Source organism: Doryrhamphus excisus, chromosome 3, assembly GCF_030265055.1.
Source record: "Doryrhamphus excisus isolate RoL2022-K1 chromosome 3, RoL_Dexc_1.0, whole genome shotgun sequence".
In the NCBI taxonomy this organism is placed as follows: domain Eukaryota; kingdom Metazoa; phylum Chordata; class Actinopteri; order Syngnathiformes; family Syngnathidae; genus Doryrhamphus; species Doryrhamphus excisus.
The window spans coordinates 20,224,305-20,247,979 of NC_080468.1; the positions used below are offsets into that span (position 1 = coordinate 20,224,305).

Below are 23,675 nucleotides of genomic sequence, written 5' to 3' on the forward strand. Positions count from 1 at the left end.
ACGGTGTATTAAAGTAATACGAGAGTTTGAAAATAAAAATTTACGACTTTAGTGTTGTAAATTTATACCGCTGATCTTGCCTCGTCTGTGTTGGTGGTTGGCCTGCCCGCGGCTTGCGGCTGTGGTACTACCGCTACGGGGATTTGCAGCCCGACGGGTGTCGGCTGGCGCAGCGGGTCGCCTTGCTGCTCGTCTGCTCGTTCGCCCGCCTGCTCATGTGCTGGCTTTCCCCCTCGCCCGCTGTTTTGTACGCCTCACTGTTGTAGTCCTGCCGCTGGGTTGGGCGGACCTGGGCTCTTATCCCTTTGGGGCCCACATATTCCTCGGCTCGAGGCTTGGATTGTGGGTCTAGGACCCCTGGGTTTTTTGGGTGTGTGCATGTGCTTGTCTGAGTTGTTTTTATGTATTTATTGTTTGAATTATTTATATTTATTCATTCATGTATTATTTTATTTATTTCCCCCTCCACTGAAATGTATGCTAGTTCCATCAACAACAGCAGCGAAAACACTTCCAATGTCCGCTCTCGTTGGGAAGGCTGTGTGTTCAAGTCCTCAGAACATGCTGACGGCAAACGAGCATCTTAAGTCTTTAAAACGAAATTGAACGCTAAAGTATCCACTTTTCCGTCTGTGAAAATGCTGAGACTAGCGGTTAGCGGCACGTCATGCGACACAGTTGGTCAAGTGTTAGCGTCTAAATAAATATTTCCCATGATGTGCGTTGCGAGCTAGCTATATTAACTCAAGAAATATGTGTTCATGTTTCACATAAGGATTGTGAATGATGGGCAAAATTCCAAAAAAGTGCAGTTCCCCTTTAATTGGCTCAAATACTCAGTTGTGGGTATGAATGATAGAATGTCTTAAAAAGCATTTTTCCCACAACCCACCGGGGGTACCACTAATTATTAGTAATTTACAGTAAAAATCTGGACACCTGAGGTAACTTGTGTGAAAATGAATAAAGTTAAATTTATTTTAAATAATACGCATCTTATGATGGCAACACTTTAAGCCAAAAGGTCTGAAAAAAATGTGTGTCACCTCCAACAAGACGAGGGGGCTAAAAGATGAAAAGGGCTGAGTGGAGATGAAATAGAAACATGGAGGCAGAAGAGAAGGTGAAGGTAGGAGTGGGGGAGGTACTGAGGATGTGAAGAGGAGTGTGGGTGGGGGTGAAATGAAGTGTCAATAATGTGCAAGAGGACAGCACTTGTTTGACATTATCTGTCTTTTTGACACACACTTTATCGGTTGTGTCTTTCAGGCGCACGCACACACACACACACACACACACGCACGCACACACACACACACACTCACACTACGCCTACGCACATCTTTCTATTGTAGCTGCTGGAGGGGGGAAGGAGTACATCAATGGAAGAAGAAAGATAAAATGAAAATGACTAGGACGCCATTTTTTCTTATTTTCTCTTCCACAGAGATGCTGTTGTGTCAATCATCAAAAGAGATTGGTATTATTTGGCATATTTACACGCAGATCAAGAGAAGATATTAATTTAAACGTGATTATGTTTCTCGTTTGAGACAAAAGCTGACTCACAACAACAGGGCAGCCAATGAGAATGTGGACTATGGCATTGCTAGTGTGAATTAATTAATTAATTAATTGGTTCCAGATCCGACCATGATAAGTGGAAAAAACGGAGAAAGCAGAATAGGCCCCCTTTAATATCATAGCAGAAGCTGTAGTAATTGTACAATTGATCAAACTTACTTAAGATTTGTCAGATGAAAACTTACTGTCATATCAAAACATGTGATACTATTTTGGGAATTCATCACCTCATTGTCCTGCACTGTAAGCATCATGGGAAGTGTAGTTCTTTAGGCATAAACAAAATAAATCTACTGCAATTTACTATGTGTTTTACATTTCTTTATCATTTACATAAAGGATTGCTACCGGTAGCTCCAACTGCCATTGATACTTTAACTTTTAGAATGTTAGTTGGTTTTAGTGAGTTTAGTTTTTGTTTCAATTTGTGAAGAGTATCATACTTAGGTCATGCATGCAACGCTGTAAAACATTTCATTGTTTCATAACTCAATACAAAGGTCTTTTTTTTCTTAAAATTATGTTAAAATATTGTGACACCCCTATTTAATTCCTAATAAGTAGCAAAAGAACTGTTCTTTCATTTTTGCAATGTTTTCCTTTTTTTTTTTTTTTTACAAATATATAATTCTGACACCCATTCCAACATTTCATGCACACCTTTTGTACTTTGGTTTCAATTAGATGTCAAGTTCACTCTGATTAACTGCTTTTCTGCTTTCGAATGAGTGCCAAAACAATGCTGTGCTAATGAATGGATTCTGCTCACTGTCTTCCATTAAAAGGTCAGTGAATATTTTTAGGGAGATAATGATACTGTACCACCCGCTGTCTTCTTCTGCAACGTCCTCTTCCCAGCGCGTAACATCAAAGTCCCCCCCATCCCCCTATCATCCTCGTTTGTAAAATTGCCTCAGAAAGAAATGAAGAAGCCAACTGAAACACAAATTGATAAAGCTCTATGTAGGATCTCTTGGCAATTGAAATATGAAGAGGTCTTATTCATTAGCGTGTACATATGTATATGTATATATGTGCATAAAATAAAAATAAAAAACAATTACATTTTAAGTTGAGGTGCACTGAAATTGTGCTTAATCTTTGCCGTGTTCAATCACCATTACATCATAAAAAACTTGCAAAATAATAATTGTGCAATCTTGAGTTCATGAAAAATAGTGGCGAAAGCTGCACTCACCAAAATATACGTCACTGACAACCATTGTGATAATTTGAACAGCACATAATTTTCAGATATGATTTAGCCCCATAACTATACCATAGCTTCTTGCTTATATAAGAAGGTGTTCAAGGTCCTTCCCACGTTAATTAAAGCATGTGAAAGGAAAGATAACAATCGTTATTGGATTTACAAAGTTCCATATTTTCTGTGATACATCCATTTTCTATACCGCTTATCCTCATTCGGTTCGCAGGGGGTATGCTGGAACCTATCCCAGCTGTCTTTGGGTGAGAGTCGGGGTACAACCATTCACCCTCACTTCATACTTATATAGACAATTTAGAATCATCTATTAACCTAACGTGTTTTTGGAACGTAGGAGGAAACCCACAAACGCACAGGGAGAACATGCAAACTCCAAATAGAAATCTGCAAACAGAGAATCGAACACAAGTCTTCTTGATCTCCTGACTGTGTGGCCTACATGCTAACCACTTTGATTTTTTTCTGTTATACATTTAAAAATTTACACTGCATGCATATGATCGTATCGGTATCTGCAGCATAAAACCCTGATCGGAACATCCCTAGTGTAAATCCATTTTATATTAATCAAATCAAACACAAAAAATAAAACACGGCCATTTTTTCCAATCTTAACCAAATTTTACACACTTGCGCTTTTCTTTTACATTAGTCAATAACTGGAAAGTGAATATTAGGCGCGTGTGTGCACAATAGCAAGAGATGCCCTGTGATCCATTTCGGAAAGCACAGCTGCCTCATTTGTTGTGTCCTGATTATTCGCCAGCCTCGTTTGTAACGCGCCACCAACTTGTATGTACTGATTACACCACCAGCAAAAATAAAGAATGGAACACAATGCCAGCCAATGAGGCTTGGAAGTGGTTGAGGGTGGGTTGAAATTAGCATCACATCGTCTTCCATGCCTTCCATCAGCCTTTACAAACGCGGCCAGAATGCTGCCACGCTCCCGGGATGATTGCTTCTCATCCACTTGAGGCCATTATATCGCTAACAGCCGCACAATTGAATCAAAGCATCTGTCGCCGTGGCGATTTGCTCGTTAGCCACACACACCACCCCGATCGTTGTTGAGTACCTGACTCTTATACACACATTTTAAATGGCATTCAAAATTATGTGCTTCATCCATCCATCCATCCATCCTGCAAGCCCATTGATCGCTGTTGAAATGAATCTGTCAATACATCAGGAGGGAGAAACCAATCAGGTCCACACACAACACTTGGAATTATGGTTATTGTATGTGATCGCCATGTCGCTGTTCCGTCTAACATGCTGCCATTAATATATGCTTCCAGTGTAATATTACCACGGGTGTTACAAGGAACATGGAGCCAAAGTGCAATTCATCACTTCTGTCTGCTCGCTTTCTTCTTGCCTGGAGCACTACTGACCTTTCACTATGATTCATATCACACACGCACACACACACACACACACACACACACAGGGATGCACACCCACAGTAGACAAAGACACCTGTAAGGGACACCATCCTGTGCATGCAAAAGTTGTGTTGCTCAATGCCAATTTGATGGCCCATAAAAACAAGCCGGTGCTGATGCAACAAAAGTGGGTAGGGGTGTTGGTAGAGAGAGGATATGTTTAATAATTGGTAGTTAAATAATAAAACAGGTCTAAATGAACACGATGGAACACTCTGCACTCTTTCTTGATTGATTATATATAAGGCATTCTTCATATTTCATTATCTATTTAGTGTTATGCTGACTTGTATGCATTATATGTATGTGTGCATATGTCAACGTCAAGATGATTGTACGGTGGCTGAACGCAATCCTTTACAGGATACTGCTTCATCCCCGATTTATTCAAATTTAGAAATGTAAAATTTGGGCATTTTCCGCCATTTTTCATGAACAAATGTTAAAAACAGCATTCATACAAATGCAGAAGGTGGGCAGACAAAGTAGTGTTTTTTGGCATTGGGTTTGCATGGGCTAGTAGTCCCTCATCCTTGGACTTCAGGAAGGGAAAACCTATTCTCGACTGTTTTCCTGCTCTTGCTCGCTGCCGTGTTTCCATTCGACTGAAGCAGCTTGTTTCTATCAAACAACATCAATTAAACACAAGCCGTGACGGCGTCACATTTTGCATGAACTAGTTCAGTCAGCAACCCAGATACACAAGGGGGGGAAGATGGAAGGACAGATAGCAGGATGGAAAGATGGAGGGGGGGCAAAACACAGAGAGCGAGAGGGGAAGATTGGTAAGAGGAATGAGAGATGGAGTGAGAGTAACTAGGGTGCTCAGAGATGGAGTGAGGATTGGGAACAAATCAACTTAATGCAGATAGCTTGTCTTCTCGTCTGCTTTGCGTTTTTGGGGCCTCCCCCTCCTCCCCTTATCAGTGTCAGAACACCAGAAATGAAATCTTTGAGGATGGATGACACGCACTGTTTATGAAATATAGAAAACAACCTCGGTTATTGCTTGGGAAAAAAACAAACCAACGTATACATAAATACTAGCTCACTTTAGCTTTTCTTTGTAATGCTATGGACTGCACGTTGACGGTAAAGATTTGTATAAATGCCAACAATAACAGCATAGAGACCACAGCATGTTAATTAAGTCAAGTGTGACCGTGCCACTGCAGGCGAGGCTGTATAGAGTTTACATATACAATACAGTAGAATCATTAAAGCAGTAAAAGACAAATTAACTGCAGGCAATTAGCTTTGTGCATTGTGACATGCCGTATTAGCTTGAGCAGATTAGAGTTATAATAAACCTCCACGGTTCAGCTCAAGGGACCAACGTTTCCATCAGATACTCCTGCGCGTATCGTATCAGAAGATTCAAGCATGAGAAAAGAAATACACATCCAAGCTCTGCGCCACAATTTAAAGGATTTTTTTTCCTTTGGTTGAAACAAATTTGAAACATAGGAAATCCTCCATATACAATCCTGATGACCATTATCAGACAAGTGGAAAAATTGCAAGAATTTACATTTTTCACTGTTTAAACAGGTTCTAAGGTTCACAAAAGAAAAAGAAATTGGAATGAGATGTATAAAAAAAATCAAAGTAAGCAATTTATTTACAACCATTAAACTGAAATAGGCTTTATTGATCTCCAAGAGAAAAGCTCATCAAAAGTTTAAGACCACGGCCTTTAAAAGCCAAAATGCTTTCTGTCAGGTATTCATACCGCCATGTTGAGCTGCATAAGCAAGGCCTCTTGTAGCAGGCCATTGCAGCTGAGGTTAGACGCACTTTAACCTTCTTAAAATATCCTCAAAGTTCATTCATTCATCCATTATCCTCACAAGGGTTGCGGGGGTGCAGGAGCCTATCCCAGCCTATGTCACTTTAATAGTTGTTTGCAATCAATTGCTTACTCAAAACATTTTTGTCTCACTCCCATTTCTTATTTTTGCACTTGCAATTCTTGCAATTTTTCAACTGGTCTTAAAATGTATGATCAGGATCTGCCTAATACTATTATACGTACCTTCTGACACACACATCCATGCACACATTGAGTGAAGGTGACAGTGATGATGATGGTAATGATGGCACCGGGGGACCCCCGCCGCTTTGTTTGTTGTTTTCCATACTGACAAGACGAATACCGACACATTGTGGCACAGCTGGAGTATGCGTGCCGTGATTTATTCTCTTTGAATAGCATTGTGTTGTTTCTTACTATGCCGTGTTTCACCTTTGGGGAGCAGCCCGTTGTTGCCGTTTAAATACATGAAATGGCCATTCGGTTCTACTGCACAAAACAGGATCTAACAGAAACAGGTTTGTGCGAACGCAGTGAAAATTTGATAGACACGCAATATTGTTATTTTTTTTTATTATTCTTGAAAAAAACTACAGCAAGTTCAACCTGAATGCACATCAATTTGGAAATAATGTGGTTTCTATTAATAATAATGATGTGAGCTTGGGGGTCTTAGTTGGCGAGTGCAAACATGAAAAGACAAACTACATTACATTTAAGCTTTTTTACTGAGGTTGCTGATGAAAAAAAAACTTCCAAAGTGGACTAAAATCACTTGCATGCTAATCCCAAAATCCCTTGTGTGGGAGAAGTTTGCTCCTAAGATATTCTGTCGACTTTTGGTTCTTACCTAGAGTCCTCCTCATATGATGCAGAGCAAACTAAGTCACTATATAAAACATATTTATACATTAATACTAACTAAAACTGAGCACTATTATGTTTGTAAAGTCATATTTTCAGGATATAGCTCTGGTAATGGATCTCATTGGATGTCCTGCGCGTGCACATGTCGACAAAAGTCGAGTAAGTCGTTTTTCTACTCTCGAGGAGGCGAGCTTGGTGATGCAGTCGGAGCATGGGTTGGGCAGATTGAATTAGAACCTTGCCATATGTCAGCCTTGTGATCACAGCGTTTGTACAGCAAGGGAGCGGCCGCCTGTAATGAGCATGTACTGATGAAAGGGTTCAAGCTCTGGCGGAGGTCTGTTTAGCCCTCACTCTCACTTGACTTTTTCCTGTGCTGTTGCTCACTCACAAATGTTGGGCATCACTGAGGAGAAGGAGGAGGAGGAGTTCAGGTGGTATAGAGGGGAGCCGACCACGCTTTCGTGCCATCTTTGCTCTTCTCAGAATCAAATCGTTTTAAGCGAGAAAGAGCTTGAAAGGAGGGGTTGTCCTCTACTTGAAATGAAAGAGCATTCTTCAGGAGGAAACACTGCTGCTGCTGCCAACACACACACACACACACACACACACACACACATATGCACAGAATGAGTGGTGGTTTGGAGACTGTGTGGGAGTGCATACGCCTCTGCTTCCCAAAATAACCGCCAGATGAGGGGCAGGGAGGCAAAGAAGGGCGAGGCTGGTACATGGGGGGATATAAATGGATAGTAATTGTATGGCTCAGTCAGATTAAAATGCAACGGACTTAACAAAAACATACACTGTGCACTTGTGTATGTGAAACTGATCCTGGGGGCTGTGAGAGTGCAGATCATGCACACTCGTTGCATCCTCGCTTAAAAGCAAGCATATTTCGCCTGTGCACATTCAAACTGCATTAAAAAGCTTCACACAAATCCAACCAAAAAGGACGACTTCCATGTATTATTCCTGTAATCCCTCCCAAAATAGAGCCCGTCCACCATACGGCAGTATGTGGGAAAAGCCGAGTGTTTGGACTTTGCCTGTTTGCCTCAGCTTAGGAATCTCAAAATAAGTTTGACACATGGATTCACACACAAAAAAATACAACATGGTGAGAAATGTGCTTCCAGCCTCAGAAGAAGCAAAAGGTCAAGAGAGGTGGAGAGGAACTGGAAGATGAGAGGATATAAGTGGTGGATAATTACAATGATGACTCACCAGCACTTGAATAGCCAAATGCGGGGGACAAATGGGAGTGATTTGTCGTGAATGTGTGGCTAAATCAATAGAAACTGGATTTACACTTTTAGTTCCCGAATCAATAGAAGAAATTGGCTGAAGTCAATATTGTCACCTGAAGTGTGCAGTCCAGCCCTCCCACCTGCTGGTCAAACTGAGTATGGCACACAACTGCTGTCCATTCTTTGTGTGTGTTTGAATTTCACATGTGTTTACAAGGTGTATTGAAGAAGAACCATAGTGTCCTCCTGAATTATCTATAATAATTATAATTTTATAATAATAATAATTGTATAGCGCTTTCAGACTACTCAAGGACGCTTTACAGTGAAGAAAGATAAAGAACAGAGTAGTAGAAATTAAAATATAACATCCATACATTCATTCAGAGCTAAAAACAAGGCTAAAAGCGGGACCTTTTTTGTATTTATTCAGTCATGTACAATTTTACACTTTTTTTTTCTTTTTTCATTGGTGAATAAGCCATCTATTGAGACAAATACTAACTTTTTTCTTTCACTAGAAAATGCCAAGACGGTCCCACAACACAGCCTTGAGGAATAAAGGGCAAAGATCTTGCCTTTGCCACTGAAATTTTTGGATGACCTCAGATACCTTAGTCGCAGTAATGGATATGTGTGCGTGAAGGCCTATGTCAGGTGAATTTGAGAAGGGCCTCAAAAGTATTCTTTCCCACACCCAACTATATCCTCGGTTGAGGTCATCAGGCCTCCTCCTACACTGCAAACAGTGTGACCCGGATACTGCTTCCCCTTTTTGATGTGTGGATAGTTTGCCATAAACTCTTGGATAGCAATTGAAAACTGTGTTCCACGGCCTCACCAAACATTTCCTACACCCGAGTCGACCACGGGCAAAACTGCATGCCTGCTGGTTCTGAACCCCTTCGGGTTCAGGGATTGCAGCCATGACTGTCACAGACCATCTTGAGACCACATCACTGATTGGTTGTCTCTATAGGCAGGCGAAGCTCTGCCGGAGGTGAGAGTTGAAGACAGAGTCAACAACCGGCATGCACCAATGCACATACATATGAACGTCAGGACCATTTCCCAAACCCAAATGCATAAGGACGCGACCCTCTCCTTCACCAGGGATGACCTCCAACAACACACGCTGGGGGGCTATTGACTTGTTCTGACTTACACTAAAATGCAACATCACCATAATAGAAACAAAACTCATTCACAGGCTGCAGAGGACCCCCTGCAATAAAATACAATGGACAATCTAATGGGGATCCATAGAAAATGTACTGACAAAAACAAACAATATAATTGTATTTTGTTAAAGTATATGCAATACTGATTAAGGAAAATACATTTGATACATACCTAAGGTAAAGTGTACCTAATGTGGTAAATTTCAATATGCAAAATAGAGTGCGCCTCTCTGCGGTGAGTTACGGTAACGGAGTGGCGAGACAAACAAAAGCCACAGCCCAGTCCTCGCTCGCAACAGTGACGTCACTGGGCGGCCATTGGGTGAGCGCGGAGCAAACTGAATTAGGCTGAAAAAAAAGACTTTCACAACAACAACACGGACAGCTGCTCTTGCTGCTCCTAAAAAGACACGCTTGCACTTTTGACGAGCTGTTTTCATTCCAAAGAAGACATCGGGTAAGGAAACTAAACTGTACTCTAATTTACTAGTTTAAATTCGCTCCGCACCAGCTTCCGCCCAGTCGGAAGTTTCTTTTGTCCTCTTGAGTCAACAACACAACAAGAGAGACGATGTTGAGACCGGTAGAAAAATACTAATTTCCTGCTTAATAATAAGGCAACAACGTGCTATTGTTGTCAACACAACTGCGGTATCTCAAATGTTGCTTGGCAGCGAATACCTTTGGACCGGCTAACCTGAGGGCAACTAATAGATAGCATTGCTGGGCGTGTTAGCTAGCATCAAGCTCCCTGTGGTTGTTAGCATTAGTGCTGCTTAGCATCGCTGTTATTACCACTGCATGACTGCTGTATTACCACAAAGTGCTGCATCACAAACATATTTCCTCCATAGTTTACCGTTTTTATCTACTCTTTCCCCAGATGTCACAATGGCTGCAAACTTCAGCATATCAGACAGCGAGTCCGAGCCCTCCGAGGAGGTAGCGGAAGGGGACGGCACCCAACACCCTTCTGGTCAAGACCAGAAAGACCCCAAAGGCCTCACACTTGCTTTACCTGATCTTAGACTGACAGGTGGGTCTTTTATTTTTTTATGTTGTTACTAACTCCTCTACCCCTAATAACTGATGAAGTTGACAGAAACACAGTTGGTTGAGAGTTAGTGAGTACAATGTACTCATAAGAAAATGAAGAGTTAGTAAGTGTAAGAGTGGTTGGATATCATATTGTATGCACAGATAGATTTGGCGCTACTTAAAAACAACCTCGCCGTTGCTGACTTGGTTGCACATTATAATGCATGTCTTCATTAAGTGAGATGTCAGTCAAGAAAGCCATACAAGATCAGCCTCACTTTGAGCGTTATCAGGCAGCAAGGCACAATCCACATTCAAAACAATGACACCCTCAGTTTTCTACTACTTCTTGCTTACTAATCTTAATGATGTTATATAAGAGATTACACAAGCGCACCAACCAGGCAGAGGTAGTAAAGATTGTTTTAGCTAATCAATAACCCAACTTAATCAAGGTACCTTTTATTTTTTCTTGGTCCTGCGTAGCATTGGGTCGCATCAGGCTCAACTCGGAGTCCCACGCTTCAACAGTGTCCAGAGACGAGGAGCTCCAGAACAGGGGAGAGGAGGAGGCTGGCACGCCCACTGATGGAGCCCCGTTTCGAGGCCGCTCCAAGTCAGCACCTCCTGCACTCTGGGCCGCCAAGAAGTACGGGCAGCAGCTGCGGCGAATGAGCGATGAGTTCGACAGCCTTTTTGACAAAGGGGTGAGGGGGGCACATTAAGTCCATTAATTATCACGAGGGGTAAAATGATGATGGTACTGCTTCTCACGCTTGCCTTTTTCTTGCAGGAAATCAAGAAGTTGAAGAATGCTGGGACTTCCAGGCCGATGCATCACTCCAGAACCTGGTGGAGTGCCCTGTTCAGCCACCAGGAGACAGAGGGCGAGAACAACCACCTTGACAACCACAGTCATCGCACTGAGTAAGGACACCCGACTGCGGACAACAAAGCTGTGACTAAACAGAGGACGAGAAGGGGAGGAATGAGGGACGTCCTCCCCCGATGAGGACTTTATGCCTGCACTGAGCAGAGTGAAGAGAGACAATGACACTGAGGTGCGAGCTCAGGTCTCTTTTCTTCAAACTACATGAAATCGGGCATATTTTGTATTTTTTATGGTTGTGACGTCAATGTTGGGAAGCTGACAGACGGGGGAGGGAGGGGGGGGGTGCATTTGAAAATGGTCTTACCATGTCGGTCGTCCACAGCAACACTATGCAACAGACTGCAGACAGAGGATGGAGGAGGGGTGCTCACGTCATGCGCTGTTTCGGGTCTTCTGGGGGCCCGAACACAATGTGTTCTAATGGACCTCGTGGACTGTTTGGACCAACTTGACTCAATCATGAACATGTTTTAATGTAGCCATCCAGTGCTTTGCAGAAGTCTTCGGTCACCTCTGGTTTGGTTATTTTAATAAGCAGCCTTTTTGAGGTCATTAGAAGGACTGATTTTTCTTTTTTGGAAGGACACCCAATTGGGGTTTGCTTTAAGAGTGGCAGCTCTGGTATCACTCAACATTTAATACAGTTTCAAATTAGTTTTGTATTTTGCAGAGACTGAAAATAAAAAAAAATTTTTTTTTAATATTTCCACATTTTCCTGTACTATTAATATTACAAGAAACAAGTCAATATATTTGAAAGGCAAAAGCAAGCAAATTTGGAGAAACTATTAAATACAACATACAACACTACATCTTATAAAAATGATGGCTTAAATAAAAGTCTATTATGTTCTTTTTTATGTTCTGTATGCCCCAAGCTAAGCTCCTGAAAAAAGGAAAAGTCAATACAGCAGACAACGTCTTTAATGGTGGCCAATTACTTTCGCAAAGTGCCGTATGTCAAAGAGAAGAACAATCTTATACACGGACAATCTCGATGAATATCTTTTTGTAAAAGTTCAGGGTTAGTCTATTATATCAAGAGAATAAGAGACATTTTAAGACTTTTAAAAAAAGCACAATTCAATATGAGATGTTTTAAAAGCCTCGTGACGCGCAAAGAACTATAACATTTTAAGTTTAAAAGGTGTAAATATTTTGCTATTATTCTATTATCAAGGCGATAATCAATATGACCGTGGCGTTGCTGTGGTTGCAGTGATGTTAGTGGAATATGTGTTGATGGTATGGCTGCCGGGTAAGACACAAAAAGAATGCTTGATGATTTGATGTTTTGTCCCAACAGAGATTTAGAGAGATACCTTAAAAAAGTCGTTTTTAGTGTGCGCTCTACATGACTTCACACTGGAGAATTTTTTTTTTTTTTTTAAACCAAGCCAGCTAATGTGATGATGTGATTTATATGGGGTCAGTACAAAATTGTCAATGTTGCGTTCGTTCTGTCTTTGAATGGTTTTATTGTAGCATCTCCAAATGGAATCAAAAGACGGCGGGTCAAGACAATCTTCAATATTTTTAACATTCAACCATGTATTTAATTGAATATACGTATATCTTCCCGATTGTGTGGTTATGAACAGACTAAAATTGATATACTGTACAATGTTTTTTTTTACAGTTTGGGTTTTAAATTTACACTTTTTAAAAGCTAAAAAAATATAGTGATGCAAGTATTTTGTATCAAATGTTTCATAATTGTTTAAGTAACGATGTTGTTGACCTGCATCTATCAAGTACAGAGTGTTCACCCTTCGGAAGAGAGCAGAACGATGTAAAGAAGCTAGAATCCAATCAACTGCCTTGAACTTGTTCTGAATGCAACGTCGGCCACGCGGTACCGCCTTAAACTGCACGCTGTTACACATGATGCTTAAGCCCAATCCAAAATTTAAAATAAATAAATAAATACTCGGGCCTGTATAGTTTCGCAACTTGGTATTACTTGAACAAATATGGAAAATCGATGAAAAGTTGCATTTTGTACATTTTCTCTACAGCTGTGAATCTAAATGCTGTCTTGAATAAATCATGTTATAAATGATTCAAGAGTGATTTGTGGTTACACAAGAGGCTCCCAACGTTAGTCGGGAGTTCAATATGCTAGTACCATCAAACCACTTGGGTAGGATCCCAGCAGAACCTGCGTCCTCGCTCCAAGGCAGACAGTCGCGCCATGTGGTCCTCACACAGTGTGAAGTCAAAGATCCTGGCATTCTCCTTGATCCGCTCCGGATTGGCTGACTTGGGCAGCACGGGGATTCCCTGCTGCACTGCCCAGCGCAGTAGCACCTGGAGGAAAGCAGCAGGGGACACACAAACAAACAAACAGTGTATACTGTAATCTGCCTTTTTTCACTGCAGGAACTTTTATGACTTACATGGGATTTTCAAAAACCTGCAACTTTACCCAGGTAAAAAGAAAGAAAAAAAAACAAAACACCATCCACAAGACCAACCTTGCCCTGGGAAAAATCACTGCTGATATCTCTGGAAACATCACATGTAGTAAAGGCATATCTGGTAACCTTTCCTCCAGGTCAGCTTTTTTCTTAAAAACAAGCTGAAGATTGTAAAACCTGCCAGGCAACACCTTGCAGGACTTTGTTGACATTGTCAACCTGAATATTTCATATTTATTAATATTTATTAATATTACATCTATTATTTAATATTTATTAATATTAAATCTTATTTAATATTTATTAATTTAAATCTATTATTTAACATTAAATATTTACTAAATTAATATTTAACGTTCATTTTGATCACTTTGTAAATGCTTACTTCATCCCTACAAAATGTTTGTCATTCCCCCTCTTACGTTTTCCATTTTGGGCCCCCAAGACTGTTCTTTTCTGTCATGCCATCTGTAGATCTCAGTCATTGGAATAAAAACATTTCTTATTGTTCATCTGTTTTTCCATGTGAAGATGAAAAACTTAGCGTGGCATAATCTCTTTAGCATAGAATTTTTCTACAAATGCGAAAGTGTGTGCTGAAATGTGCTCATGCATATTTCACATTTTTTTTGCGCACAGCAACCTTTATAAATGAAGTCATTTTTTGGGGGTGTCATCCTGTTTATATGTTTTTGTGCTGCATATACCTGTGCAGGGGTCCGGTTGCAAGACTTTGCCACTTCGGCCACCACTGGGTCTGTGAACAGCTCCCCTTTCCCCAGGGAGGTGTAAGCCTGGAAGCACACTCCCCACTCCTTGCAGATGCTCCTCAGCTCGTCCTGGCACAGGTGCGGGTGGAATTCCACCTACAGGAGAGGTCAATGTTAAAATTATAAGACACAATTTGTTGTATTATATCTGTATTGTTTGGGTCAATTTATTGCTTATTTACCTGCAGCACCGCTGGGCGAATCTTACAGCTTTGCATAAGCTCCCTCATATGAGCGGGCATGTAGTTGGACACCCCGATGGCCTTCAGCTTCCCCTGAATAAACAGATCCTCCAGGGCGGCCCAACTCTGAGCTCTGTTACCTGGCATCGCAATCTCAATTAGGTCCGTTATTTAATAAAGGTTCTAAAGCGTCCTACACACCTGAGTTGTGTTGGTCAGTCACATCCAGACCCTGAGTGCCAGGCCAATGGATGAGGTAGAGGTCGATGTAATCCATCCCCAGTTCCGACAGACTGCTGAGGGCTCCTTCCATGGCCTTGTCCCCCTGATCTTTAGGCCCCAGTTTACTGTGGAGAGAGAAGAAACATCAATATTTGCATGTTGAGTAACTTTTAAAGCACAACACACACCTGGTGATGAAGACACTCTCTCGGGTCAAGCCATATTTGGGCAAAAGCTCCACGAGAGCGCGACCCAGCTCGGCTTCATTTTGATACACGGCTGCGCTATCAAAGGCCCGGTAGCCTGCAGCCAGGGCGGCGTCCACAGCACGGTGCACCTCCTCTGGATTGAGTTTGTACATGCCGAAACCCAAAAGGGGCATCTGAGCCCCTGTGTCCAGCAGAACAGATTGTGAGGCGAGGACTGTGTCGGCCATCTTGTTATGCGTGTGATATCCTGTGCAAACAAGGAAGAGCCTTATGCAAGTCATGAATAGGCGTATGATATGAGAGCCTCATTATGTGCATTGATGCCTGCAAAAAAAAGAAGCAATGACTGCCTCACTGGTCTCATGACGAAGCACACCGTGACAATGCAACAATTGAGTAAAGAAAATTAATCTGCAGCGAAATAGGCCCAACAAAGTTCAGTAATACAATACAAAAAATTCTAAAACACCTTTTTATAGTGAAAATAGCACAGTATTGACATTGCATTGAAGCATTAAGTAAAATGTTAGCTCAAATATCTTTACCTGTTTATTTAGGTATATCCAAAGTCAAATACTTTTTAAAATTTTGACTTAAAATAGGCAACAAATCAGCAGTTAGCACAGGTGGAAGTACACAATCAACGGTCGCTTTCCCCGTGAGACCGTTTTATATCCAAACTAAAGGCAAACTTCCGCATATGCCGCTGATTGGCCCGCAATCTAGCCAATAGGAATAGGCAAAGTGAACGGAAGCGGAAATCCGACTGTATTGAGTTACGTCATGATTTTCTTTGCGAAGCTAAACATTTTATGTGCGATTTTTGTAACACTTTACTATCGGTTTGAGAGTAAAAAGTGTGAAAAGTTGAGGTTATGTCGGTTCCTTCAAGTAGCAAGCAAATTAATGTTCTAGTAGTTGAAATGGGTCCATTTATTAAATCAAATCTAATAAATTGAAAGCAACAATTAAATTAAAGTGAAGCATAAGAATTGCGTGGTTAGTTTGACACGTACATGCAGAATGATTAATGAATGAATACATTTGCGGCAATAACTTTTTCAGCCGAAATAAGTGCCGTGAGAGCAACCTGCCACTAGAGGGCGACATATAGACGCATCAAGACAAGGCGAAAGCAACATCTCCATATTTGGGCATGTGACTATCATTGTCACGTTTGAATGGAAGAAAGTTTCAATAAAACATGATGTTCAATATATATTTTTGTCATATTGTACTGGAAACTGACTCCCACACTCCCAATCACTTTAACTCCTAATTGGTCGACTCAGATTCATTGTTCAATTCCCTTCTCAGTGCAAACACGATGGTGACATGTGCGTCGACATGGCTGCCCCGGGCTAGCATGTGTGCAGACAGGTAGCATAATTAAGGTTAATGATAGCATGACATCAGTCGGAGAGAGTGCACGTTTTTGTGCATAATTGTGTGTATGCAGAGAGGAGTGTTCCTGGTGATAGCAACAAAGTAGCCTCAAATTACCCTCTTTCTTTCCCCTTGTCCACTTCCTTTACGAGCGTCACCTCCCACCGCCCTGAACACATTTGTTTCTAACGGAAAAAATGATTTGCGCTAATTGCGCCGACCCCGCTTTGACTTTATTTGTTTTGTTAAAACGAGAAGAAGGAGAAGAAGGAGGGAAAAAAAGCTTATAAGGCTTTTAAAAAGTATTAAGTTTGATCTCCGTAGTGAGCTCATCTCCAGCCCTGTCACACACAACAACGGGAAAAGGAGAGTGGCGATAATGACGTTTCCAACCGACCCCCCCCCCCCAACCCCCCCCCAAGTAAGAGCATCAACTTTTTTAGCAGCTAGTTAGTTAGCTAAAATGATGTTAGCTTGTAACTCTGGCCATGTTTTCTATAAAAAAAGGTGTTTAATTGATTAAACATGTTTAATCAGATTAATCATAGTTATTTCATTAATTAATCATGATTAATCACCACTGCAATGAGGTGATTCTTCAAACTATAATGATTTGAAGCCATAATATATAATATATTATTGTAATATACGTAATATAATACCGCAAACACATTGAAGAAACATGGAATATTTGCGTCATGTCTCTTGTGTATGAAACACAATCTAATGTCAATTTCAGCCCGTTAGCGCACTGCTAACGTGCAAATGTGTGACACAAAGACGATGGAATAAATAGTACAAAATGGTGTTAAAAGGGAACTTTTCACAATCCTTACGTGAAACATAAATATTTCTTTCCCTTTTCTGTGCATTCTAGCACGAGAAAGGAGTTAATATAAGCTAGCTAGCAACAGGCGTCATGGGAAATACCTATTTTGACGCAAAAAAAAAAAATTAATGAAAAAAAAACACCAACAGTGTTTTATTTACATACCTGACTTGTATATTAACCAAGCTACATTTTTTATATAGCGGACTAACACAACGCATCGCTAATCAGAGTCATTTTGACAGCATTTATAATGCATATTTTGATCATTTTTTTAAAATACTTTTTTCCTCCAAAAGTCTCAAGGGGAGTGGAAAACATTCTAAGGCGTTATTCTGTTCATTGATGTACACAATGCCGACTTTCCACTTCCCTGTGTGTGTGTGTCACCATGTGGAAACTCCACTTTCCTCCCGTCTGTCAAAATTAAGCTCAGTATTCCACCTCCAAGGGTGTGTGTGTGTGTGTGTGTGTGTGTGTCACTTGGAGGGCAGTGTAATGGTTTTGGGCACACACACACTCATATATAAATCCCCCCAAAGTATCAATAGTGTCACATGTTTGCGTGTGCATATGGGGTGCACGTGTGTGATTCTATATGTATGCATATATGGGGGGCAAATGGGTCAATGGGTTGGAGGGAAACTTTGCCTCATCTTCTCCTCACATTATCACGCAACCCACAGTGACACACGCATAGTACACTCACACAATGATCTTTAAGTGCCAAAGTGGACGCGGTAATGACAGAGATGCTGTGGTCGCCAAGGTAACGGCAAACAGCTGTGCAGCAGAGGAATACAAACATCAGTCACCCCCCCCACCCCCACCCCTCGCCTCCCGCTGAGTCACAATTTTGTGTGTGTGTGCACGCTAAGTGGGAGTCCCCACATTGTAAAAAAAAAAAAACAATAATAAATGAGGAGGTCGTTCACTTTTATGCCGTCTGTACAACTTACTGTCACCACAATAATAAAGTGCGCGTGTGTGTCTAATTGGGGGTTTGGATGGTGATGAAGATGATGATGATGTCACAAATTCCACTTTTCCATTGACATAGCTAGATTGGGAATGTGTGGGACCATAAGGTGATAATTGTGTTTTCCTTTTAGGTGTGTGTGGTGGGATGTGTGCTGCCTTGTTTTTTCATTATTTCTATTTTTTTTGCTATATTTTAATATTTTTTATGATGATTAATTTTTAGTTGGATTTTTTATAAATATTTTTAAACTCTTTTTAACAAGTGTATACATTTTCCCATGTTTTAATAATAATTTTATTATATAATTTTCTTGCCTTGCTTTTTATTCTATATTTATTGTATTTTATAACCAATGTATTATTATTATTAATATTATTGATATTATTAATATTATTAATATATTAATTAATAGTATTAATACTATTAATACTATTAATATTATCAATATTATTAATTAATATATTAATAATATTAATATATTAATAATATTAATATTAATATATTAATAATATTAATAATATTAATAATATTAATATTAATATATTAATAATATTAATATATTAATATTAATTAATAATTAATTAAATTAATATTAATATTAATTAATATATTATATTATATTATTAATATTAATATTAATATTAATATTAATATTAATATTAATATTAATATTAATATTAATATTGATATTGATATTGATATTGATATTGATATTGATATTGATATTGATATTAATATTAATATTAATATTAATATTGACAAAGTTAATGCAATAATAAGGTGTTAATGGAAATTTCCTTCAAGGCCAGCGTGACAAGCGATGCAGATGCCCCCCCCCCCTTTTTCAATCAATACGTTCATTATATATTATTTATATGTATTAAAATATTAAGTAATAATAACCTTTTATGTATCTACAGTTGTGATGCTGGCCATTCAAAATGACATGACATTTTGCATTTATGTTATTTGCATAATAATATCCCGTGAAAAAAATGCCAGCCATGAAGAACATGTTTCAAAATGAATAGGACTCTTGCTCACAGAAATCACGTGTGTGAGAGTGTGTGTGTGTGAGTGTGTGTGTGTGCGGTACTTGATCCATGCTATCATGTCATTGCGTGACAACGGTGCCAATGCATTGATGGAAAAGCTATCTCGTTTTCCTCTGTGTCACATAGGACCCCCTTTCCAGCTATAAAGAGCGTGCAAGGGGGTGTCCGCCATGCAGACATGCTAGCACGCCGCAGGAGACGCACCAGGAGACATTTAAGGACATTTTCATCATTTTCTTAGCAGCAAGTTGGAGAAAAAAAAAGGGGGGCCTGCATGAAAAAAAAGAGGTGTAATTATAATTGTGGGTGTGTTCACAGCTATAAGTGGCCTTGCTGCTACCTGCTGCCTGAACACACACACACACGCACACACACATTCTAACACAAACATACACACACACACACACACCTGCACTGCACTCGGCTGGCTGGGCTCTGCAAGTTGTGTTCCACACTTCCCAGGTAAGACATATGCATGAAATTAACTTTATTATAATTCTAATTAAAATGTCAATAAATAGGATTGTAAAGCATGAACTTGCACAATTTCAATGTTTTTATTTGCAAGGCTGTAATGTTAAAAGTGCAGTAAATGTATCTATGATAAATTATAAAATGATACATACAGTATTTACATGCATGTATTATTTTTACAGATGATTTTGTTCATGTAAAAATGATAAAATTACATTAATCAATCATGTTTTTTGCTTATTAGAAATATATATATACATAACATTAGATATAATACTAGGCTACACATTGATCAGTTATGTTTTTATAATTGTTTTGGTTTATTTAAAATTGTTAATTATAGATACGTTGTTTTTTTTAAGTTTTATGTACTTGTTTTTATGTTAAATATAAATATAAACTTTTTTTTCAATAACTGAAATACTTTATGTTGGATTCATTCACAAAATATCAATATGTGTTCACTTTGGTTGTCTTTAAAAACATTTTTTTAATAAAAACACATTTATATGCTAATGCAGTATATACTAGTATATCCTACAGATCTCCCTCCCTTATTGCAGTACATACATTTTATTTTAAATATATACTTTTTTCATGAGAATTATAATAAATTGGACTTTTTCAAGATACCCATAGAAGATGCTTGATATGATAAATAACGGCAATAATGGATTTGCGATGTTTGTGCTGTAACAACAGCATGAACATGTTCTACTGAGTGTGGAACACGTCACTTTCCTCAGGCATGGAAACCCCTCATTAAGGGGGAGAGTGGGGTATACCCCCTCTAAGACAGCCAGCTGGCACAGGGTTAATTATGCCACACACACACACACACACACACACACACACACACACACACACACACACACACACACACACACACACACACACACACACACACACACACACACAGAATGTCAGCATATGAAATATGTTTCGATACTCCGGTTAGAAGGAAAACGGATGTGGAAAAAAAAGGTGCCATTTTGAAAGGGCAAAGGTCAGAATGGCGGAGTTTACACACGTGTTGGGCATGTGTGTTCACTCTCCCCCTTTTCTCTGAAGATGTGGCAGTCGCTGTACTTGCTGGCGCTGCCAGTGATGTCACTTCTGCTGATCTTCTCTCCTGCCGGTCGGAGCTCCGAGGACCTCTCGCTCACCCCGGGGTGTCACCTCTATCGTGAGTTCTGGCGATTTTCGCGGTTGATGACATTGGTGTACATCATGAAGTGACCAATCAGTGATGCGGCCCGCTATTTCTCCTAGCCTTCAACGTCAGCATCCGCAGTGACCGTCGAGGAACCTGCAGAGGAACCCACCTGGTGTACGCCTGCGTGGGCTACTGTGAGTCCAGCGCCTTCCCGTCTAGGTACTCGGTGCTGGTGGCCTCCAACTTCACCCACAACGTGACATCCACATCGCGGTGCTGCACCATCAGCAAGGAAGCCAAGGTGAGGGGCGGGGCGGGTCAAGGGTTGGGGCATCCAGGGGCCGGGGGAGCGGCTCCTCCTCTCACCAACCACTGACTGAATCTGCAGGTCAAAGTTCGTTTGGAGTGCCCCGGAGGGCGCCACCACGATGAGCTGGAGATCCTGACGGCGAAGGCGTGTCGCTGCGACATGTGCCGCAAGTCACGATAGTCAGAGACCACCAGCGGGACCAGAACCAAGGCCAGGATGTGCATCAGGAGCAGGACCACATGACCACTGACCAAGAGGGAAAAAAACACTAAAAAATTCATAGTCACTTTTAGGAACAATTCTGCAAAATAAATAAAATAAGAAATAAAATGATTCATCAGTGATACAATACTTTAAAACACAAACAGGAGACTAAAGAATGTAAAATATATATATATTTATTTGTCTGTATTTGACTTTTTTGTACATAATATCTATTGGTCGAAGCAAAGAGTGCTTGAAATGTCTGTGGAATCAATTCTGAACTTATTGTGAAATATCTTTACATTTTTAACTGTTTTTTGTTTTGGATTAAAGTGACAACAGTAATTGGATTCCATCTTTGGCTGCAGACTTAAGAAAAAACATGAGAAAGAAAATATTTATTTGTCTTGTTTTGTAATTAATATATTCTGGCAAAACCAAAGAGTGCTTGAAATGTTTGTGGATTTGATTTTTAATAAATATTTTTTAAATTAAATTTATTGTAAAATGGTGGACTTTTATATTTAAAAGTTGCATGATGCTTATATACTATACCGTGTTGTGTACATACGTCATGGATTTGGACTTGTTGGTGTTTCGGATCATTGTCCTGCTGCAGAACACAAGTTGGTTTCAGGTCCTGAAACTGCATAACAGCCCCAGACCATCACACTACCACCACCATATTTTACTATTTTCCCAAAGGTCTTGGGGATCATCAAGATGTTTTCTGGAAAACTTGAGACGAGCCTCAATGTTGTTTTTGTTCAGCAGTGGTTTTCGTCTTGGAACTCTGCCATGCAGTCCGTTTTTGTCCAGTGTCTTTATGGTGGAGTCATGAACACTGACTTTCACTGAGGCATGCGAGGCTTGTTGTGGGGTCTTTTGTGACCTCTTGGGGTAATTTTGGTTGGTCGGCCAATCCTGGGTAAGTTCACCACTGTTCCATGTTTTCTATGGCTCTCACTGTGGTTTGCTGGAGTCCCAAAGCTTTAGAAATGGCTGTATAATAATTTCCAGACCGATAGATCTCAATTAATCTAATAATTTAATAAAAGGTTTAATTTTAAAACTGCATTTTGTGTTCAGTTGTTTTGTCATTGACTAATATTGAAATTTGTTTGATGATCTGAAGCATTTAAGTGTAACAAACATGCAAAAATATTTAAGTAAATTAATGACCTGTTTGTGTTTCAAACACAAAACTGAAAACTACCATTTCTATTACATTATTATGTAAATATTACCCTAGTTGGAATAAAACACACAAACAGCACATGCATACATTTTTGTTTATATTGTTGTGTCACTAATACTAATCTGCTTATGATGAAATATTTGTTCCATTCCTGACTGGACTATTGAAGCAAAGTATCACACACACACGGATATTGTTGTTGTATAATTTTAATGACACATGTTTTGTTATTATGGACATAATGTCTAAAAAATGTCAGGGAGAAAGTCAGAAAGTCTCACACTCGGTATCCAGGGTGGTGCACACGGCGCAGTGACAGTGTATGGCCACTGGGTAGTGATAGAGAGGCGAGACACCTGCTTGGCAGCCTGGCAACCGTGCAGTGACGTAACGTGTCAGAGCGTAAGTGCACACTCTGTGTTGCCGGTGGATGTAGGGAGGCTCCGGCACCGGCCTCTGTGCGGGAGAGGGAGGCGTTATTGTCCTAATTAAAGCCACTGTATGTATAAAGAGCTTGTAATATTTAGGATTTATGTGTGTACAAATATGTTTATGTGTTCATGTGTTTTAGGGTTTATGTGTGCACGTTACCTCCCAGGTGTGACAGCGACCCCAACAGGCCTCGGTGGTGACGCGCAGCCCCCTGCAGCCCGGCTTCAGGGCCACGAAGGAGAACTCGCGCACTGCGCAGCCGCGGAAGTTGTGAAGTGCCGCCGTCGACGATGTCATGGTTGTCGTGGTCGACCCGGCAAGACGGTGGCCGAGCAGCAGGAGGACAAGCGAGGTGAGGGTGAGGTGCATGCTGGGAGACAAATTAATAAGACAACCGTTAAAATGTTTAAAAATAAATAAATAAATAAAAACAAGACAATTATGACGATTTGAATTGACAGGAAGATGTAGCCTGAAAAGCCTTTTGCAGGGCGAAACACTGCCCTCTGGCGGCCACTGTTTCTACAGCCAAAATAACAGTAGCT

The 23,675-nt window shown here is 40.3% G+C and overlaps 5 protein-coding genes across 7 annotated transcripts in view; 2 read left to right on the plus strand and 3 right to left on the minus strand.

Annotated features, from left to right (window-relative positions):
* Positions 1-11,566, minus strand: part of LOC131125078 (sodium/calcium exchanger 1-like) — a 72,522-nt gene extending 60,956 nt beyond the window's left edge. The window contains exon 1 of one of the 3 annotated variants that reach the window (XM_058066229.1): positions 10,869-11,566. The gene's annotated coding sequence lies outside the window, so the exon portion shown is untranslated. The remainder of the gene's footprint in view (positions 1-10,868) is intronic. The other 2 variants (XM_058066228.1, XM_058066230.1) reach the window with 2 other exon arrangements.
* On the plus strand, positions 9,680-13,363 carry badb (BCL2 associated agonist of cell death b). Its single transcript, XM_058066232.1, has 4 exons — positions 9,680-9,828; positions 10,255-10,407; positions 10,896-11,116; positions 11,203-13,363. The coding sequence occupies exons 2-4, from the start codon at positions 10,263-10,265 to the stop codon at positions 11,338-11,340; spliced, it is 504 nt and encodes a 167-aa protein (XP_057922215.1). The 5' UTR covers positions 9,680-9,828; positions 10,255-10,262; the 3' UTR covers positions 11,341-13,363.
* Positions 12,027-15,796, minus strand: zgc:101765 (uncharacterized protein LOC450036 homolog). Its single transcript, XM_058066231.1, has 6 exons — positions 15,650-15,796; positions 15,084-15,351; positions 14,875-15,020; positions 14,674-14,813; positions 14,429-14,587; positions 12,027-13,611 (listed from the first exon to the last, which is right to left on the minus strand). The coding sequence occupies exons 2-6, from the start codon at positions 15,329-15,331 to the stop codon at positions 13,432-13,434; spliced, it is 873 nt and encodes a 290-aa protein (XP_057922214.1). The 5' UTR covers positions 15,332-15,351; positions 15,650-15,796; the 3' UTR covers positions 12,027-13,431.
* Positions 15,797-20,901: 5,105 nt separating this feature from the next.
* Positions 20,902-21,476, plus strand: gpha2 (glycoprotein hormone subunit alpha 2). The gene is made up of 3 exons (XM_058068495.1): positions 20,902-21,016; positions 21,103-21,287; positions 21,375-21,476. The coding sequence occupies exons 1-3, from the start codon at positions 20,902-20,904 to the stop codon at positions 21,474-21,476; spliced, it is 402 nt and encodes a 133-aa protein (XP_057924478.1).
* Positions 21,477-22,965: 1,489 nt separating this feature from the next.
* On the minus strand, positions 22,966-23,427 carry gphb5 (glycoprotein hormone subunit beta 5). Its single transcript, XM_058068292.1, has 2 exons — positions 23,290-23,427; positions 22,966-23,154 (listed from the first exon to the last, which is right to left on the minus strand). The coding sequence occupies exons 1-2, from the start codon at positions 23,425-23,427 to the stop codon at positions 22,966-22,968; spliced, it is 327 nt and encodes a 108-aa protein (XP_057924275.1).
* Positions 23,428-23,675: the final 248 nt, after the last annotated feature.

Coding starts and splice junctions, on each gene's coding strand:
- badb (XM_058066232.1), top strand. CDS start 10,263: ATGGCTGCAAACTTCAGCATATCAGACAGCGAGTCCGAGCCCTCCGAG. Junction 10,408..10,895: donor ACCTGATCTTAGACTGACAG/GTGGGTCTTTTA, acceptor GGTCCTGCGTAG/CATTGGGTCGCATCAGGCTC. Junction 11,117..11,202: donor ACAGCCTTTTTGACAAAGGG/GTGAGGGGGGCA, acceptor TTTTTCTTGCAG/GAAATCAAGAAGTTGAAGAA.
- zgc:101765 (XM_058066231.1), bottom strand. CDS start 15,331: ATGGCCGACACAGTCCTCGCCTCACAATCTGTTCTGCTGGACACAGGG. Junction 15,021..15,083: donor GAGAGTGTCTTCATCACCAG/GTGTGTGTTGTG, acceptor CTCTCTCCACAG/TAAACTGGGGCCTAAAGATC. Junction 14,814..14,874: donor GACTGACCAACACAACTCAG/GTGTGTAGGACG, acceptor TTGCGATGCCAG/GTAACAGAGCTCAGAGTTGG.
- gpha2 (XM_058068495.1), top strand. CDS start 20,902: ATGTGGCAGTCGCTGTACTTGCTGGCGCTGCCAGTGATGTCACTTCTG. Junction 21,017..21,102: donor CCCGGGGTGTCACCTCTATC/GTGAGTTCTGGC, acceptor TATTTCTCCTAG/CCTTCAACGTCAGCATCCGC. Junction 21,288..21,374: donor CCATCAGCAAGGAAGCCAAG/GTGAGGGGCGGG, acceptor CTGAATCTGCAG/GTCAAAGTTCGTTTGGAGTG.
- gphb5 (XM_058068292.1), bottom strand. CDS start 23,427: ATGACATCGTCGACGGCGGCACTTCACAACTTCCGCGGCTGCGCAGTG. Junction 23,155..23,289: donor GTCGCTGTCACACCTGGGAG/GTAACGTGCACA, acceptor TCTCCCGCACAG/AGGCCGGTGCCGGAGCCTCC.